Below are 19228 nucleotides of genomic sequence, written 5' to 3' on the forward strand. Positions count from 1 at the left end.
TGATACAGGACGGTGACGAAAGTTCTAAGGTTGTGTTGTCTTGTTGCCACTAGGGATAAAACATTGATGCTATGTCTAAGGATGTAGTTGTCGATTACATTACGCACCATACTTAATGCAATTGTCCGTTGCTTTGCAATTTAATACCGGAAGGGGTTCGGATGATAACCTGAAGGTGGACTTTTTAGGCATAGATGCAGTTGGATGGCGGTCTATGTACTTTGTCGTAATGCCCAATTAAATCTCACTATACTTATCATGACATGTATGTGCATTGTTATGCCCTCTCTATTTGTCAATTGCCCGACCGTAATTTGTTCACCCAACATGCTTTTATCTTATGGGAGAGACACCTCTAGTGAACCGTGGACCCCGGTCCATTCTTTTATACTCGAAATACAAATCTGCTGCAATACTTGTTTTTACTGTTTTCTCTCGCAAACAATCATCTTCCACACAATACGGTTAATCCTTTGTTACAGCAAGCCGGTGAGATTGACAACCTCACTTGTTTCGTTGGGGCAAAGTACTTTGGTTGTGTTGTGCGGGTTCCACGTTGGCGCGGAATCTCTGGTGTTGCGCCGCACTACATCCCGCCGCCATCAACCTTCAACGTGCTTCTTGGCTCCTCCTGGTTCGATAAACCTTGGTTTCTTTCGAGGGAAAACTTGCTGCTGTGCGCATCATACCTTCCTCTTGGGGTTCCCAACGAACGTGTGAGTTACACGCCATCAAGCTCTTTTTCGGCGCCGTTGCCGGGGAAATCAAGACACGCCGCAAGGGGAGTCTCCACTTCCCAACCTCTTTACTTTGTTTTTGTCTTGCTTTATTTTATTTACTACTTTGTTTGCTGCATTATATCAAAACACAAAAAAATTAGTTGCTAGCTTTACCTTATTTACTGTCTTGCACTCTATATCAAAAACAAAAAAAATTAGTTACTTGCATTTGCTTTACTTATTTCAACATGTTTCCTCTTAATTTTACCGCAAAAGATATACCTGTGGGACAAGGGTCTATAATTGGAAGAGATAATATAGAAGAATTTTTCACCCATGTTAGTATGCATGAAGATCTTAAAGATATACCACTTGCAAAAGCTGTCCCTACTTATGAAGATGCCTCTGTTTGTTTGGTGCGCATGATGGAAGCTAGATTTATTAGTCTCAACCCCATGATATAACACATGTTTCTTACACTTTCGATATGGAGCGGGGAGAGAAGAGAGATTTTGTTCTAAAAGTCTTAGTGCGAGAATTTGAAGATATAGCTATAGAAGCTAGAAAAGTTTTTATTAAGCATAAGAGGCTTGGCTTTTATACCGACTTTAAAAGAACACTTGAAAAAATGGATATGTATAGAATGAAATATACCGATAATGCTAATGATGGTGGGGAGATCAAAGCACCAATACCATGTAAACTCCTAGCTATGAATGATGCACTAGAAAATAACTATGCTTGGCTTGTTCCCGAAAATTTGTTCGATGAGAGTAGCAAGCCCAAGACTAATGAAAAGGGAGACACCGAAACTTATGTATCCAATATATTATGCATGGTTGAGAAAACTCCAAACCCCGCTGTAGATGCACCACCCTTTGATAATACTTGATATACACTTCTGCGCCTAGCTGAAAGGCGTTAAAGAAAAGCGCTTATGGGAGACAACCCATGTTTTTACTACGAGTATTTTTTGTTTTATATTTGAGTCTTGGAAGTTGTTTACTACTTTAGCAACCTCTCCTTATCTTAGTTTTATGTTTTGTTGTGCCAAGTAAAGTCTTTGATAGTAAAGTAAATACTAGATTTGGATTACTCGCGTGAAACAGATTTCTTTGCTGTCACGAATCTGGGTCTAATTCTCTGTAGGTAACTCACAAAATTAAGCCAATTTACGTGAGTGATCCTCAGATATGTACGCAACTTTCATTCAAATTGGGCATTTTCATTTGAGCAAGTCTGGTGCCCTAATAAAATCCATCTTTACGGACTGTTCTGTTTTGACAGATTCTGCCTTTTATTTCGCATTGCCTCTTTTGCTATGTTGGATGAATTTCTTTGATCCATTAATGTCCAAGTAGCTTTATGCAATGTCCGGAAGTGTTAAGAATGATTGTGTCACCTCTGAACATGTTAATTTTTATTTTGCACTAACCCTCTAATGAGTTGTTTCGAGTTTGGTGTGGAGGAAGTTTTCAAGGATCAAGAGAGGAGTATGATACAATATGATCAAGAAGAGTGAAAGCTCTAAGCTTGGGGATGCCCCGGTGGTTCACCCCTGCATATTCTAAGAAGACTCAAGCGTCTAAGCTTGGGGATGCCCAAGGCATCCCCTTCTTCATCGACAACATTATCGAGGTTCCTCCCCGAAACTATATTTTTATTCCGTCACATCTTATGCACTTTGCTTGGAGCGTCGGTTTGTTTTTGTTTGTTGTTTTGTTTGAATAAAATGGATCCTAGCATTCACTTTGTGGGAGAGAGACACGCTCCGCTGTAGCATATGGACAAGTATGTCCTTAGGCTCTACTCATAGTATTCATGGCGAAGTTTCTTCTTCGTTAAATTGTTATATGGTTGGAATTGGAAAATGCTACATGTAGTAACTCTAAAATGTCTTGGATAATTTTGATACTTCGCAATTGTTGTGCTCATGTTTAAGCTCTTGCATCATATACTTTGCACCCATTAATGAAGAAACACTTAGAGCTTGCTAATTTGGTTTGCATATTTGGTTTCTCTAGAGTCTAGATAATATCTAGTATTGAGTTTTGAACAACAAGGAAGACGGTGTAGAGTCTTATAATGTTTACAATATGTCTTTTATGTGAGTTTTGCTGCACCGTTCATCCTTGTGTTTGTTTCAAATAACCTTGCTAGCCTAAACCTTGTATCGAGAGGGAATACTTCTCATGCATCCAAAATACTTGAGCCAACCACTATGCCATTTGTGTCCACCATACCTACCTACTACATGGTATTTATCCGCCATTCCAAAGTAAATTGCTTGAGTGCTACCTTTAAAATTCCATCATTCACCTTTGCAATATATAGCTCATGGGACAAATAGCTTAAAAACTATTGTGTTATTGAATATGTACTTATGCACTTTATCTCTTATTAAGTTGCTTGTTGTGCGATAACCATGCTTCTAGGGACGCCATCAACTATTCTTTTTGTTGAATATCATGTGAGTTGCTATGCATGTCCGTCTTGTCTGAAGTAAGAGAGATCTACCACCTTTATGGTTGGAGCATACATATTGTTAGAGAAGAACATTGGGCCGCTAACTAAAGCCATGATTCATGGTGGAAGTTTCAGTTTTGGACATATATCCTCAATCTCATATGAGAATAATAATTGTTGCCACATGCTTATGCATTAAAGAGGAGTCCATTATCTGTTGTCCATGTTGTCCCGGTATGGATGTCTAAGTTGAGAATAATCAAAAGCGAGAAATCCAAAATGCGAGCTTTCTCCTTAGACCTTTGTACGGGCGGCATGGAGGTACCCCATTGTGACACTTGGTTAAAACATGTGTATTGCGATGATCCGGTAGTCCAAGCTAATTAGGACAAGGTGCGGGCACTATTAGTATACTATGCATGAGACTTGCAACTTGTAAGATATAATTTACATAACTCATATGCTTTATTAATACCGTTGACAAAATTGTTTCATGTTTTCAAAATAAAAGCTCTAGCACAAATATAGCAATCGATGCTTTCCTCTTTGAACGACCATTCTTTTTTACTTTCATGTTGAGTCAGTTCACCTATCTCTCTCCACCTCAAGAAGCAAACACTTGTGTGAACCGTGCATTGATTCCTACATACTTGCATATTGCACTTGTTATATTACTCTATGTTGACAATTATCCATGAGATATACATGTTACAAGTTGAAAGCAACCGCTGAAACTTAATCTTCCTTTGTGTTGCTTCAAGTACCTTTACTTTGATTTATTGCTTTATGAGTTAACTCTTATGCAAGACTTATTGATGCTTGTCTTGAAGTACTATTCATGAAAAGTCTTTTCTTTATGATTCACTTGTTTACTCATGTCATTACCATTGTTTTGATCGCTGCATTCATTACATATGTTTACAAATAGTATGATCAAGGTTATGATGGCATGCCACTTCAGAAATTATCTTTGTTATCATTTTACCTGCTCGGGACGAGCGAGAACTAAGCTTGGGGATGCTGATACGTCTCCGACGTATCGATAATTTCTTATGTTCCATGCCACATTATTGATGATATCTACATGTTTTATGCACACTTTATGTCATATTCGTGCATTTTCCGGAACTAATCTATTAACAAGATGCCGAAGAGCCGATTCTGTCGTTTTCTGCTGTTTTTGGTTTCAAAAATCCTAGTAACGAAATATTCTCGGAATTGGACGAAATCAACGTCCAGGGTCCTATTTTGCCACGAAGCTTCAGAAGACCGAAAGGGATAGAAAGTGGGGCGACGAGGCGCCGCCACCATAGGGCCGCGCGGCCAGAGGGGGGCCCGCGCCGCCCTATGGTGTGGGCCCCTCGTCAGCCCTCCGACTCTGCCCTTCCACCTACTTATAGCCTCCGTCGCGAAACCCCCGATACGAAGAACCACGATACAGAAAACCTTCCAGAGACGCCGCCGCCGCCAATCCCATCTCGGGGGATTAAGGAGATCTCCTCCGGCACCCTGCCGGAGAGGGGATTCATCTCCCGGAGGAATCTTCACCGCCATGGTCGCCTCCGGAGTGATGAGTGAGTAGTTCACCCCTGGACTATGGGTCCATAGCGTAGCTAGATGGTTGTCTTCTCCTCATTGTGCTTCATTGTTGGATCTTGTGAGCTGCCTAACATGATCAAGATCATCTATCCGTAATGCTATATGTTGTGTTTGTCGGGATCCGATGGATAGAGAATACCATGTTATGTTAATTATCAAGTTATTACCTATGTGTTGTTTATGAACTTGCATGCTCTCCGTTATTAGTAGAGGCTCGGCCAAGTTTTTGCTCTTAACTCCAAGAGGGAGTATTTATGCTCGATAGTGGGTTCATGCCTCGCATTGATACCGGGACGATGGCAGAAAGTTCTAAGGTTGTGTTGTGATGTTTCCACTAGGGATAAAACATTGATGCTATGTCTAAGGATGTAGTTGTCGATTACATTACGCACCATACTTAATGCAATTGTCTGTTGCTTTGCAACTTAATACCGGAAGGGGTTCGGATGATAACCTGAAGGTGGACTTTTTAGGCATAGATGCAGTTGGATGGCGGTCTATGTACTTTGTTGTAATGCCCAATTAAATCTCACTATACTTATCATGACATGTATGTGCATTGTTATGCCCTCTCTATTTGTCAATTGCCCGACTGTAAATTTCTTCACCCAACATGCTTTTATCTTATGGGAGAGACACCTCTAGTGAACTATGGACCCCGGTCCATTCTTTTATACTGAAATACAAATCTGCTGCAATACTTGTTTTTACTGTTTTCTCTGCAAACAATCATCTTCCACACAATACGGTTAATCCTTTGTTACAGCAAGCCGGTGAGATTGACAACCTCACTCGTTTCGCCGGGGCAAAGTACTTTGGTTGTGTTGTGCAGGTTCCACGTTGGCGCCGGAATCTCTGGTGTTGCGCCGCACTACATCCCGCCACCATCAACCTTCAACGTGCTTCTTGGCTCCTCCTGGTTCGATAAACCTTGGTTTCTTTCTGAGGGAAAACTTGCTGCTGTGCGCATCATACCTTCCTCTTGGGGTTCCCAACGAACGTGTGAGTTACACGCCATCACGCCTCTTGACCTGCCCTTCCGCCTACTTAAAGCCTCCGTCGCGAAACCCCCGCATACCGAGAGCCACGATACGGAAAACCTTCCAGAGACGCCGCCGCCAATCCCATCTCGGGGGATTCGGGAGATCGCCTCCGGCACCCCGCCGGAGAGGGAATCATCTCCCGGAGGTCTCTTCATCGCCATGATCGCCTCCGGATCGATGTGTGAGTAGTTCACCCCCGGACTATGGGTCCATAGCAGTAGCTAGATGGTTGTCTTCTCCTCATTGTGCTATCATGTTAGATCTTGTGAGCTGCCTATCATGATCAAGATCATCTATTTGTAATCCTTCATGTTGTGTTTGTTGGGATCCGATGAATATTGAATAATATGTCAAGTTGATTATCAATCTATCATATATGTTATTTATGTTCTTGCATGCTCTCTGTTGATAGTAGAGGCTCTAGCCAAGTTGATACTTGTGACTCCAAGAGGGGGTATTTATGCTCGATAGTGGGTTCATGCCTCCATTAAATCTGGGACGATGATGTGAAAGTTCTAAGGTTGTGGATGTGTCGTTGCCACTAGGGATAAAACATCGATGCTTTGTCTAAGGATATTTGTGTTGATTACATTACGCACCATACTTAATGCAATTGTCCGTTGTTTACAACTTAATACCGGAGGGGGTTCGGATGATAACCTGAAGGTGGACTTTTTAGGCATAGATGCATGTCGGATAGTGGTCTATGTACTTTGTCGTAATGCCCCGATTAAATCTCATAGTACTCATCATGATATATGTATGTGCATTGTTATGCCTTCTTTATTTGTCAATTGCCCAACCGTAATTTGTTCACCCAACATCCGCTATCTTATGGGAGAGACACCACTAGTGAACCGTGGACCCCGGTCTTATTCTTTACATCCGAAATACAATCCGTCGCAATTGTTCTTTACTTGTTCTTCGCAAACAACCATCATCATCCACACTATACATCTAATCCTTTGTTTACAGCAAGCCGGTGAGATTGACAACCTCACTGTTACGTTGGGGCAAAGTTATGTGATTGTGTTGTGCAGGTTCCACGTTGGCGCCGGAATCTCTGGTGTTGCGCCGCACTACACTCCTCCGCCAACAACCTTCAACGTGCTTCTTGACTCCTACTGGTTCGATAAACCTTGGTTTCTTACCGAGGGAAAACTTGCTGCTGTGCTCATCACACCTTCCTTTTGGGGTTCCCAACGGACGTGTCATCTACGCGCATCAGAGAGCTCAACACTATGCAATGATGCAAAGCAAGAACACTAGAGGTGTTCAAATCCTTCACACTCAAATCCCAGCCATGCAACGAATGCTAAGATGAGATTGGAGAGGAAGAGCAATGGGGAAAGTCAAGAAAAGACTCCAAGATCTAGATCCCAAGAGATTCCCTCACTTAGAGGAGAAATGGATTGGTGGAAGTGTAGATCTAGATCTCCTCTCTTAGATCCCTCAAGTATGAGCAAGAATAATGGGGGGAGACAAGAGAGAGAGCAAGTTCTTCAAATGCAACAATGGAGGTGAGAGAATAGAAGAACTGACTTGCTCAAGGTGGAAGAAAGGTCTATTTATAGCTAGGAGGAAATAAAACCGTTGAGGGGGAAAAGACAAAAAGACTGCAGGAAAAACGGGCCAGAAAATCGCCCCAACCGGCGGCCCAGCCGGTCGACCGAAAATGGCGCCGAGGAGGCCGGTGGCCAGTCCGGTCGGGCCGGCCTGCCAGCCGGGCGGGGCGCATGGGCCGCGCGGAGGAGTCTGGCCCAGGCGGGGCGAGCCGGCTACGCCCACCGCGCGTGGGCGGCGCGTAAGTGCGCGGGCCAGGGGAGGATCCGGTCGGGCCGGTCGTGGACCGGGCCTGCGGCCGGTCATGGGCCAGAGGCCACTGGAGGCGGCCCGGATGGCACCAGCGCCGGACCCGGTCGCGGACCGGGTGGGCCGGTGGCTGGGCCGGTCGGCCGGCTGGCCCCTCCCCTTTTTCTCTTTTTCTTTTTATTCTTTTCACCTCTTTCTTTTTTCTTTAATAACTAATGCTCCCGAACTCCGATTCGCATGAAACCAATTTTGTTGGAAAGATAACGATGAATAGAACCCCAAGAAAAACTGTGGAGACTCCTCACAGAATATTTTAGATGGTTTTAGAGAGGGAGTCTCCCACCGTCAAGAGACGGTGAAGACGTCCAAACTTGAAAACGCGATAGAAGATGCATGCGGATTCCGTTTTCGATGAACTTGGGCTTGTTGTAAAGCTAGCAACAAGCTCAAGAACCTCACACAGAGAAACACCAAGAAGCAATAAGGATATGCAATGTATGTAAAGTATTGAGCTCCCTAAGACGATGTGATCAAGTTACTCAACCGAAAGCCCCTCTTAATAGTGCGGCTATCTATCCTATAATCCGGTCTCCCAACATCCACCTTGAGACCGGTAAAAGGAAAACCTAGCAAGGCCATACCTTTGCCTTGCGCATACCGCTTGATCTTGATGATAACTCTTCAAGCTTCACTCAAGCCGGAATTTGATCAAAATGTTGCTTTGTGAAGACTCACAAATGCTCCCCCATACACTATGATGGGAAAGCTCCATTGATGCACATCTTCACATATCCATTATCACCAAATGGACGACAAGCTTCAAGCATGTGATCCACTCAAGATGCTCATCTTGAACTTGCCCAACTCAACCTTGTACCTTCTCATATTCTTATAAGATAGAGCATGGCTAATATTGAGTTCCACATAAGAACTCCATCTTCATTTCTTCTTCTTGATCATATCACATATATGTCTTCAAATCGATGGTCTTGATGCCAATACACAAGGTGTATCTTTATCTTCATGGCATCCCTACTTGAATCCAACACATGGAATACAAGAAGTACCTATGGAATATTCCTTCATATAAACTCAATGAAAACATTAGTCCATAGGGGTTATCATTAATTACCAAAACCACACATAGGGGCAATGTACCCTTACAATAGGTCCGTAAGTCACACAAGGATAAGCAGCATGCCTAACTGCTCTCTTATGCACCATCAGGATTCAGGCTTGTACGCAAATGATGAGTGCTGCGGCGTGATGCACAAGCTGGAGCTGGTTGGTATACTCAAACAAGATCTATGCATTACGAACGGTCTTATCAAACCCAACCAGTTCTACGAACATGAATCGAACACTACAGTAGAGCAGAGGAGTTTCCCCTTACCTCCGTCATGGCGGACGATGGACACGGCCGAAAGCCGCCGCAGATGTGCGCAGGCTCCGGCGCAGCTGGAGAAGAGGACCCTGGTCCAGCGCCGGAGACCGAAGGTAGATGCGCGCTGCCAGATCTGGGTCGCCGCCGCCGGTAAGGAAATTGGGGGAATGCAAAATTTGGGAGGGGTCTAATGGAGACGTTAACCGAAGAGGGATGTTACCCCTACCTTTGCCGCGTAACGCCACTGGAATTTCGGCTTCTCCCGCCATGCCGAGGCGGAGCTCCCGCGTGAACGCCGTTGTCGATTTTCGTCTCGCGAGTGCCTATCCTAGGGGTGCTTTAAAATCCGTGCTATGCAAAAACGCGAGTGCGATCAGGGAACCAAACGGCCTGAAATTTGCTGGACCGATACGAGCCAAGGGACACCTAGGCTACCAAATGCGCCGTTATATCTACCGGCTTCCTGTCGCAAGTGGACAAAACCGCCCATCTGCCGTGAATATACAAGACGAGATGTGCGTCGTGCACGCGCAAACTGGCTCTCAAAGCACCCAGTATCCTGGAAAACCAACGCCCACGGCCGCCTGTTTTGCTCCGGCCCTACCGTGACAGCTTGCCATCTCTATATAACCAATCCCATCCTCGCTCTTCTTCCCACCAACACAAGGATCGATCAGCATTCAGCCCAATTTCACACCCCACAACAGAGAAATCACAGAGCTCGTACAGATCAGTCAAGTCAACAATCCCCTCCAACGCAACAACAAGAAGAGAAGATGGCGGCTGCAGCGAAGGCGTCGTGGACGGTGGCGATGAGCGTGGGCGCCGTGGAGGCGCTCAAGGACCAGGCCGGCCTCTGCCGCTGGAACTACGCGCTCAGGTCCATCCACCGGGCCGCCAAGGCCAAGGCCAGCTCCCGCGCCGCCGTCTCCCAGGGCAAGAAGCAGTTTCCGGTCTCTGCGGCGGCTGTGGCAGAGCAGCGGCGAGCGCAGAAGGCCGAGGAAGGGTTGAGGACGGTGATGTACCTCAGCTGCTGGGGACCCAATTAGTAGATGCAAGCTTGCGGTTAGCAATCACTAGCTAGGTGTGTTTGCTGCAACAACCGTTGCCTGAGACTTGGCTGGTTGATTGTTTCCCCATTGTAATATACCACGAGATGAAACTTTTCAGTACGCTCATTCGCAAAAACAAAAGAGAGTTTATACTACCCTCCTTGTTCGTTTGCTTCTATGATCGTTTTCGTGGACATTCTGAATTGGTTGCGAGTAGTTTCCCGTGCTCGATTACTGTGCGGCCGGTGAGAACATGGCGAATATTATCTGAAATCTTATGCAGTGTTTCTTCACTCTGCACTTGCTGAATTGACATGATAAAAATTCTCCTATCACTAGTGAAGGGATCATATTCGTAGTCATTTGGGAGGAACATGCCTTCAGTTCTTTCGTCCGACCGACCATATTAACCAGCAGGCCGGATCCATCTCCATGTTATCATCAAAATGACAGAATGAGCCACATCAGAGTCTCACGGTTCCAGTTTCAACACTAAACGACTAGGACAACTGTTGCCTTAGAGCATGTCTAACAGGCCCCGTATTTTTTCGCCCCGTATAACACGAGTAGAGGGCCCTGTATCCGGGTTTCGCCGGCCAAAAACTCGGGCGAGCTAGCAGAGCCCGTATCCCCACCCCGTAAAACAGAATATTCTGTTTTACGGGGTGGGGATACGGGCTCTGCTAGCTCGCCCGAGTTTTTGGCCCCTCAAAACAGGGTTTTTTGACAAATTGCATATTAGAACCAACACACCATTCACATAAAATAAATGTTTTACATCACACAATAATCGTCTTAATTATTACAATAATGTTTCTCGGAAATGTCAACAAATGTTCTAATGGAAGAATTAAACAAATAACAAATGTTTCACACATACAACAAATAGGAAATGAATGTTTCACACATACAACAATGGGAAATGAATGTAAAAAATCATTGGCCATGCAACTGCCAATGGTGATCAATCAGATCTTGGGTGAGCTGGTGATGAGTCTCGGCATTTTCAATGCCTCGATGAGCTGCAAGAAAAGCTTCAAGCCGATCGGGGTTCCTCTCGGGCTGCACTCGGGTGCCAACATTGTCATAGAAACATGGCAAGTTTAAACCGCTTTCATCTTCAATGATCATGTTGTGAAGAATCACACAACATGTCATGACATCAACAAGAGTTTCCTTGTCCCAAAACCTAGCAGGACCCTGACAATTGCAAACCTTGCTTGAAGGACACCAAAAGCTCTCTCAATATCCTTGCGGCATGCCTCTTGATTTCCGGTGAAGCAAGCTTCCTTTCTTGTCAAAGGCCTGTCCTTTTTCTCTTTTATGGACTTGACAAGGGTTGCATAGTTAGGGTAAATACCATCCGTGAGATAGTACCCCATGGTGTACTCATTGTTCATAACTTTGTAGTTACAAGGTGGAGCATCACCCTTAACTAGTCTTTTAAACAAAGGGGATCTATTCAAGATGTTGATATCGTTGAGTGTCCCCGGCAATCCAAAAAAGCATGCCAAATCCATAAGTCTTGAGAGGCCACAGCTTCAAGAACAATGGTAGCATCACGGCTTTTGCCACAATACATGCCATGCCATGCTTTTGGACAATTTTTCCATGTCCAATGCATGCAATCCAAACTACCAAGCATCCCCGGCCACCCCCTCTTTTCATTGATCTCCATGAGCCTTTTTGTATCATCCTCATTTGGAGCTCGGAGATACTTCTCTCCATACAACTTGATCACCATCTTGGCAAACATACGCACGCAATCCGTGGTTGTTTGCACACCAATGCGAAGGTACTCATCGGTATAATCTGCTGGTATACCGTATGCAATAACCCTCATGGCGGCAGAAATTTTTTGGTATGGGCTAAATCCCATGACTTGGGCAGCATTTCTTCTTTGCTTGAAATAATCGCAATTTGCCTCGCAATCTTTGACGATTTTCTCGAACAAAGTCCTACGCATTCGGTACCGTCTACGGAAGAGGCGGGGAGGATAGGTCGGTACCTCGGCGAAGTAATCTTGCATCAGCTGCTCGTGGCCGAGCGCGCGGTTCCGCGGAATGCACATACGCCCCATCACGGATCCTTTCCGCTGATCCAGCAGCTTCATGCGGTCCTCCGTTTGCTTCAAGCCGAAGAGCAGCACCATCATCTCCGTGTCGTCGTCGTTGAGCAAATCGTCGATGTCGGAATCATCCGACGACGACCAATCGGTGGACGTCGCGTCCAAATCCGCCATGTGCACATCCTCCGAAGCCATCTACCACGGTGTACCATACATCAGCCCCAAATCCGACCAATTTACCGGCGGCAACGAAGAAGAACGCGGCGGAATACTCACCGAGGTGCGGCGGAGGTGCGGCGGGCGTGTGGCGGTGCGGACGGACGCGGAACTTCGGCGGGGGTGCGGCGGAGGTGCGGCGGGCGTCGAAGAACCTCGACGAGGCTGGGCGGACGGCGGAGGGACACGGGTGGCGGCGGATCTGACGGATTGCGGCGGCGGCGCGCGGGTGGCGGCGGCGGCGCGCGGGAAAACGGGTGGGGGGAACTGAAATGTCCGCGCGCGCTTTCGGAATTGGGATGCTGGCTTCGCCCACTATCCCCGCTCCCACCCCGCACAAGTAGGGGGCGAGGACCCGCCCCGTACTCGAAAACAGCAAAAAACGATTCGGGGCGTGCTAGACGGCCGGGTAGACGCGAAACCCTCAAACCGGCGGTTATTATACGGGTTTGCCCCTTTTACGGGGTCTGTTAGACCTGCTCTTAGTGTCTTTCTGGGAACAAGACCAATCTCTTTTTTTTTTCAAACCATGCAAGAGCTTTTTTTTTGCGAATTTTTTTCAATCTTTTTTTTGGAACCATACAAGAGCATTGCATGTAGTGTATTATATTCGAATAGGGAAAACCACCAATGAAGCTGAAGTTTTACAAGATGAGCGGCCCACATCAAGAATACAAGAACGACACAAAGTTCAGAAACCAAAATAGGCACCACTAGCCCAAGATTCAGAAGCTCAACATAGAGCTACGCAAAACAAACACATGAAAGGCTTACTATCGATGAGCGACAAACGACCAACACTAGTTATTGCCTAGCACTTGGTTTCGCTTTGATCTGATAAATCAGCACATTCACAAGCTTGTACCCCTTGTCAAAAAACCCTGGAGTTCCTTCCACACCAGATCGACCATGAAACCTGAATCACAATGGAGCTTAGCTTTGCCCCAATCGGTTTTGTCCAGCATAGCTCTTCCCTGTGTCCACCATTCCTTCAACGACCCATCCATGAGAGGGACGACCTGTTGCAGACTAGCCCAGTTGAGGATGCTACTGGATCAAGACCAATCTCTCCACTTTTTTTTCGATAATGAAACACAGGAGGTCCATTTCAAATTATCAACCCGATCGATCTGTGAATTATAAAAGTATCGGCCTCACACTCATAGGACAGACAACACTGAGGTGTCTCCTCAGGTGCGGCGCGCACGCTCTCATCAGCAGACTCTGACATAGAAGCACTAAGAGCATCTCCAGTCGCGTCCCCCAAACCGTCCCCCAAAGCGCGCCGGATTGAGCGTTTGGGGGACGTGTTTTGTTCGTGCCGCGTTTGGGGGACGTCGTTTCCCAGCCGCGTCCCCCAAACGCCGCCCCCAAACATTTAAAATAATTTTTTTAACACATAAACCATTTATATCAAATGTAGCATATGAAAAAAAATGTTTTCGAGGATTGTTTTCAAATTAAATTACAACAAACAATAAAACAAGTAATCAAATATAATAAAAAGGGCTAGATGATACATCAAGGTGCCACGGTATTTCCTTTGATCCTCCACAAATGCTCAACGAGATCCTTCCTGCAAGCCTCCTGTCGTGTAGCAAAGTGAGAATTCTTCAGACCTGATGGATTCGAGATTGTTTTGACAAAAGTGGCCCATTTTGGATATATACCATCGGCTAGATAATAGCCTTTGGTATATTGGTGGCCATTGATCTCATAGTTGCATGGTGGAGCATGCCCTTCCACTAGTCTCGCTGAACACCGGAGACCGCTGCAACACGTTGATGTCATTGTGTGATCCCGCCATGCCAAAGAAAGAATGCCAAATCCACAGGTCATAATCTGCCACAGCTTCAAGCACCACACTCGCAATATCCATGACGCCCTTTGTATATACCTTGCCAAGCAAACGGGCAGTTCTTCCATGCCCGGTGCATGCAATCGATGCTTCCAAGCATTCCAGGAAATCCTCCGGCAGCATTTTGTGCCATGATCCTTGCGCTCTCTTCCTCGCTTGGCCCTCTCAAGTAGTATTTGCCAAACTTTCCCACCACGGCTCGGCAAAACTTGTACATGCACTCAATGGCAGTAGACTCACTCATGCGAAGGTAGTCGTCCCGTGTATCGGCAGGTGCTCCGTATGCAAGCATCCTCATGGCGGCGGTGCACTTCGAATGGATGAGAACCCGAGAACGCCTACAGCGTCGAGCTTGAGCTTGAAGTAGGGGTCGAACTCTCGAACGCCGTGGAGGATATTCATGAACAGGCCCTTGCTCATCCTGTACCGGCGCCGAAAATTGTCGGCATGTGTTGCCCCGTCGGCGAAGTAGTCGTTGTGCAGCATGGCATGCCCCTCCATCCTCTCGCCGGGCTTCGACTTCCTTCTTCCCGGCCTTGATCCTCCGCGGCGCGGCCTCTTCCTCTTCTCCGCCTCGGCGTCAAGCATGTCCTCGGAGGGACGCGATGATCAGCAAATGCTCCCGCAGGTCGTCGTCGAACGCTTGCTCGTCCTCCGGCGAGCAGGGCAACCATCTCATCGTCGCCGTCCATGGCTAAAGCAAAATCAATGGTTAAAATTGCGCCGAGGCGGACGACGCAACAAACAGCCGACCAATCGCGCCTACCCGGCAAGTCGCCGAGCACCTTCCGTGCGCGGAGGTGGGGCGGATTTGACGGCGCGTTCGGGAGGCGCCGGCGACGCGGCGGCGGCGGCACGACCGGCGGGAGCCCCAGCCGCGACAACGGTGCCGACTCGCGGCACGGATCGGACGCCCAAACGGCCGGGAAATCCAGCGGCGGCGGTGGGGTGGGAGGCGCGGGAAGGAAGGAGCGACGAGAAAAGAGGCGCGAACCAACGGTTTATGCAAATAGTCGCCGACATGTGGGAGCTCGCCTCACTTGCGTTGTGTCCGGCGTCCCCGGTGCGTCCCCTGTGGGACGGGGACGGGCTCGGGGCGCCGGACACCGTATCGGGGCGCGCCGGACAAAAAAAGGCTTTGGGGGACGCGGCTGGAACGCTTTTTTTGTCCGGCGCGCCCCAAATCGCTTTGGGGGACGGTTTGGGGGACGCGACTGGAGATGCTCTAAGTCCCTGGTATCGTGGAAACAATGGCCTGTAGCCTCTGGTTTTCCCCACCACGTTCGCGTCTCCCGTACCTCCGCTCTCGCCGTCACCACAAGGCCCAAGAGCATGTGGTGAAAATCTGATAATGATTGTACCTAACCCGTATGTGTCGAGAGTTCAGGATGTTGAGTGAGCTTTAGGAAAATGGTCAAATGGATATCATACTGAGAGCGACAACACACGATCGGCCGGCACGCCTCTCTCCCCAATCAGAGCCTCCGCAAACAACCTGAAACGCCATGGCCGGCGCGTCCTGCACCCGGTTTCCGCCCACCAGTTAATAAACCATGCGCGTGGCCGTACGTACGAGGTAGCGACGGCCGGCAAGCACACATCACAGTTACAGCGCAACTCCGGCCGGCCTTTCCTATAAAACCACCACGACTAGTACCGCCAGCTCGCAGCTCAATAAACCACACACACAGCATCGAACGAAGCAGTCGAGGACATCGTCGATACGAGACCATACGATCGGATGGCGAGCGGCAAGGCGACGGCGTCGTCGTGGGCGGCGGCGATGAGCGTCGGCGCGGGCACGGCCGAGGCGCTCAAGGATCGGCATGCCGGGCTGTCAAGCTGGAACCACGCGTTCCGGTCAGTCCAGCAGCGCGCCAGCACTACTGCGGCGGCCGGGAACAGCAAGAGCAAGGCGGTGCCTGCTGCCGGTGGTGCCGCGGCGAGGAGGAAGGCGAAGCAGGAGCACGAGGAGGAGCTCCGGACTGTCATGTACCTCAGCAACTGGGGCCCCAACAACTAACTAAAGAACCAACAGCTAGATCTTCTCAATTAGATGGCTATTGGTTAGATTAGGGTGCTAGTTGCTCCGGTTCGTGCGGCTGGAATGGATGTGAACTCGGCATGCACATTCTCGGGCTTGTGTTGTGTCAGATACGGACATACGGTACAAGAACCAAGATCAACTGTGTTTAGCGTATACGATTGGGTGATTGCGTGCCACCCCACTGCTTGATCTTTCATGATTACTCGAAACCATTACAATCCTTGACAATGCTGCTATGACATGGACATCTGGAAGGGTTTCAGTCTCTCAAAGAAAAAAATCTGGAAGGGTTTCAGAAATAAAAGTTGACATCCATTCTGGCCTCATACCAATTTTAAAGCTTTCACTGAATTTGCAGCATCGGGCGTGAATGCCTTGGACCTCCGTATAATTTGTGCGAGAAACAAAACCTTCATATAATTCATCGTCGTTTATTTAGCGATGAACGGACAAACAATTGGTGGGAAAACGATATCTCATCAAGGATACACGCGAGTACATTCCAAAAAACCACCACATTATTTTCTCGTGAAAACGCAAAAGCCTTGCGTTACGAAGCATTGATAGAAAAAGAAGGTTATATGTACAAGTCCGAGGACGGACGAACACCACGCCACACAACTCGACCCAAGAAATAGAAAAAGAACTAATCTAGGGGAGCAACAGGCACACGCCTCGGGCGCCCGCGTCCGCCCATTACCACGCCTCGGCAACAATGTCGTTGAATAGGGTTGTCACCGAAGGCCGCGCGTTGTCGAAGACCGCCGCGTTCCGATGCTTCCAAATTCACCATGCGTAAGCATGATCACCGACGAAGTGCCCTTGTGCAGCTGGCGAGGGGTGGTCCGCACCACCAGCGACCACCACTCCTCGAAGTCACCCTCAGTCATAGGGGGTCCTGATGTGGATCTGATCCACGAGAGGACCTTAAACCAGATCGTCCTGGAGAACGAGCATCCTGTGAGGAGGTGCTTCATAGTCTCTTCGGATTGGTCATAGAGAGGGCATCTATACTGGTAGAAAAACGGCCTTTGGTCGTGGTTCTCAACTGCCATTAGTCGCGGTTGCGCAACCGCGACCAATTAAGCGCGACTAAAGCCCCCCCCCCCCCTTTAGTCGCGGTTGCTTACGAACCGCGACTAAAGGCCCGTCCACGTGGGTGGCAGGCGAGCCCCAGGGCGGAGGACCTTTAGTCGCGGTTCTCCTGGCCAACCGCGACTAAAGGCCCCCCCCCCCTAAATCTGGTTTTCTTTTTAATTTGTATTGTTTTATTTCTTTTATATTTTATTTTGTGTTTTGTTTTAATTTTGCAGAAGTTTCAGTACACATATTGTACGGTACTATATACATGCATATGAATGTACAATATATTTCAAACAAATTTGAAATTAGAACCAAAAAGAATTCAAGAGGAATATACAATATATATTCAATATCGGATGACCATATACAATTTTGAACAAGTTTCCATACATAATTTAGTGCATATGAAGTTCTACGTCCTCTACATAGTGTTCTCCTTTAGGATCGACGACTTCCCTCACGAACCATCCAGCTAGTTCCTCTTGAAGTGGTCGGAAGCGAGCTTCTGGACTAAGCATCTTCCGGAGGTTATTCCTCTTGATATTGTTGTCACACGGAACCCGCTCAGAGGTGTATCTCCGGATCATCTCACAAACATAATATCCACGTAGATTGGTCCCCGGTGGCTGAATATCCCCAGTCCCAGACACTGCCCTTTTAAATTGTAGCTCTTTTTTGAATTCACCGACCTTTTCATCTACGAACCGTCTCCAAACCCTACGAGGCAAAGAAAATTAAATGAACAAGAGAGTTATTAATTAGTTACTTGATATTAGGAAATGAACGAAATAGGCCGATCGATATAGAGCGCAAATGAATGAAAATAATTACTTTTGCATCATTTTTCTCATGTCGGCCCAAAGCTTTGGATCCATATTCAGAGAGTCGTGGACGAGAACTGTGGAGGTGTGAAATTGAATTACTAGCGAGAATCCAGTGGAACTCGCGGACACGATACATGAACAGATCATGCATAACTCATCGATTAGCCACATACCATGCATGGAGTAAACAAAAGAGAATGTGCTCAAGACAGAAACACTCACCCAAAATGGTAAGGAAATAGAATATCACTTTTGAGTTCCTGTTTTCTAAGAAACCGCCACAGGTCTTCCTCCATGTCGGCGGGGTGGTGTTCTAACACATATGAATTAACGATGTGTGGGTCAATGAACCCAACATCATGGATGCTCCTTATTCGCATTTCCCGCTTCTTCAATCTGCATAATAGCGTACACAACAATATAGTTAGGACAATATATATATATATATATATATATATATATATATATATATATATATATATAGTGCAGGCAATGAACAAGATGGGGTAGAAATTAATAAATCACTTACAGTAACATAGCAACCGATGATAGATTTGTCGAGCTCGCGCGATTGAACAAGCTGGAACAATTCACTCACATTAACTCGTTACATAGTAATGTTTGAAGTGATGCTCATGTCTAACTTCCGCATAAATATATTCTTTGGCGTTTTTATTTTTTATGTAACCCTTGTACCAATTTAGCAGATTTTTCATTTGTTGAGGTAGATCCTTTTCCTGCGCAGGCTCGACGAGGGGCCCATTCCGCACATATGTAATTACTACCTCCTTCACTGGCGCCTCATCAAGGCCTAACAGTGCACGAAGAGTGATACCTAAGTTGGCCGCTTGTTCTCTGGCACTCGTTACAGTCAATCCCTGTGATGTCGCAGCTGCTATGATATCGGGGCATCCGGACCGGCGGTTTTCACTATGAGCGGGGCGATCGATTGTTTACTTTGTTCCCCGAGCTGGGCAACTTGTTTCCCCCCTTTTTTACTTGCTAATTCTTTCTCGGCCTCCTCCAAGGCTTTCTTCTCCTGCTTCTCCGCCAACTC

General features: G+C 47.0%; 2 protein-coding genes across 2 annotated transcripts; both read left to right on the forward strand.

Moving 5' to 3' along the window:
- Window positions 1–9702: 9702 nt before the first annotated feature.
- On the forward strand, window positions 9703–10072 carry LOC124669379. Its single transcript, XM_047206003.1, has one exon. The coding sequence runs from the start codon at window positions 9800–9802 to the stop codon at window positions 10070–10072; it is 273 nt and encodes a 90-aa protein (XP_047061959.1). The 5' UTR covers window positions 9703–9799.
- Window positions 10073–15958: 5886 nt separating this feature from the next.
- LOC124674137 lies at window positions 15959–16240 on the forward strand. The gene has a single exon (XM_047210175.1). It carries the CDS (start codon window positions 15959–15961, stop codon window positions 16238–16240), a length of 282 nt encoding a protein of 93 aa, XP_047066131.1.
- Window positions 16241–19228: the final 2988 nt, after the last annotated feature.

The sequence above is a fragment of the Lolium rigidum genome, chromosome 7 (assembly GCF_022539505.1).
Source record: "Lolium rigidum isolate FL_2022 chromosome 7, APGP_CSIRO_Lrig_0.1, whole genome shotgun sequence".
In the NCBI taxonomy this organism is placed as follows: domain Eukaryota; kingdom Viridiplantae; phylum Streptophyta; class Magnoliopsida; order Poales; family Poaceae; genus Lolium; species Lolium rigidum.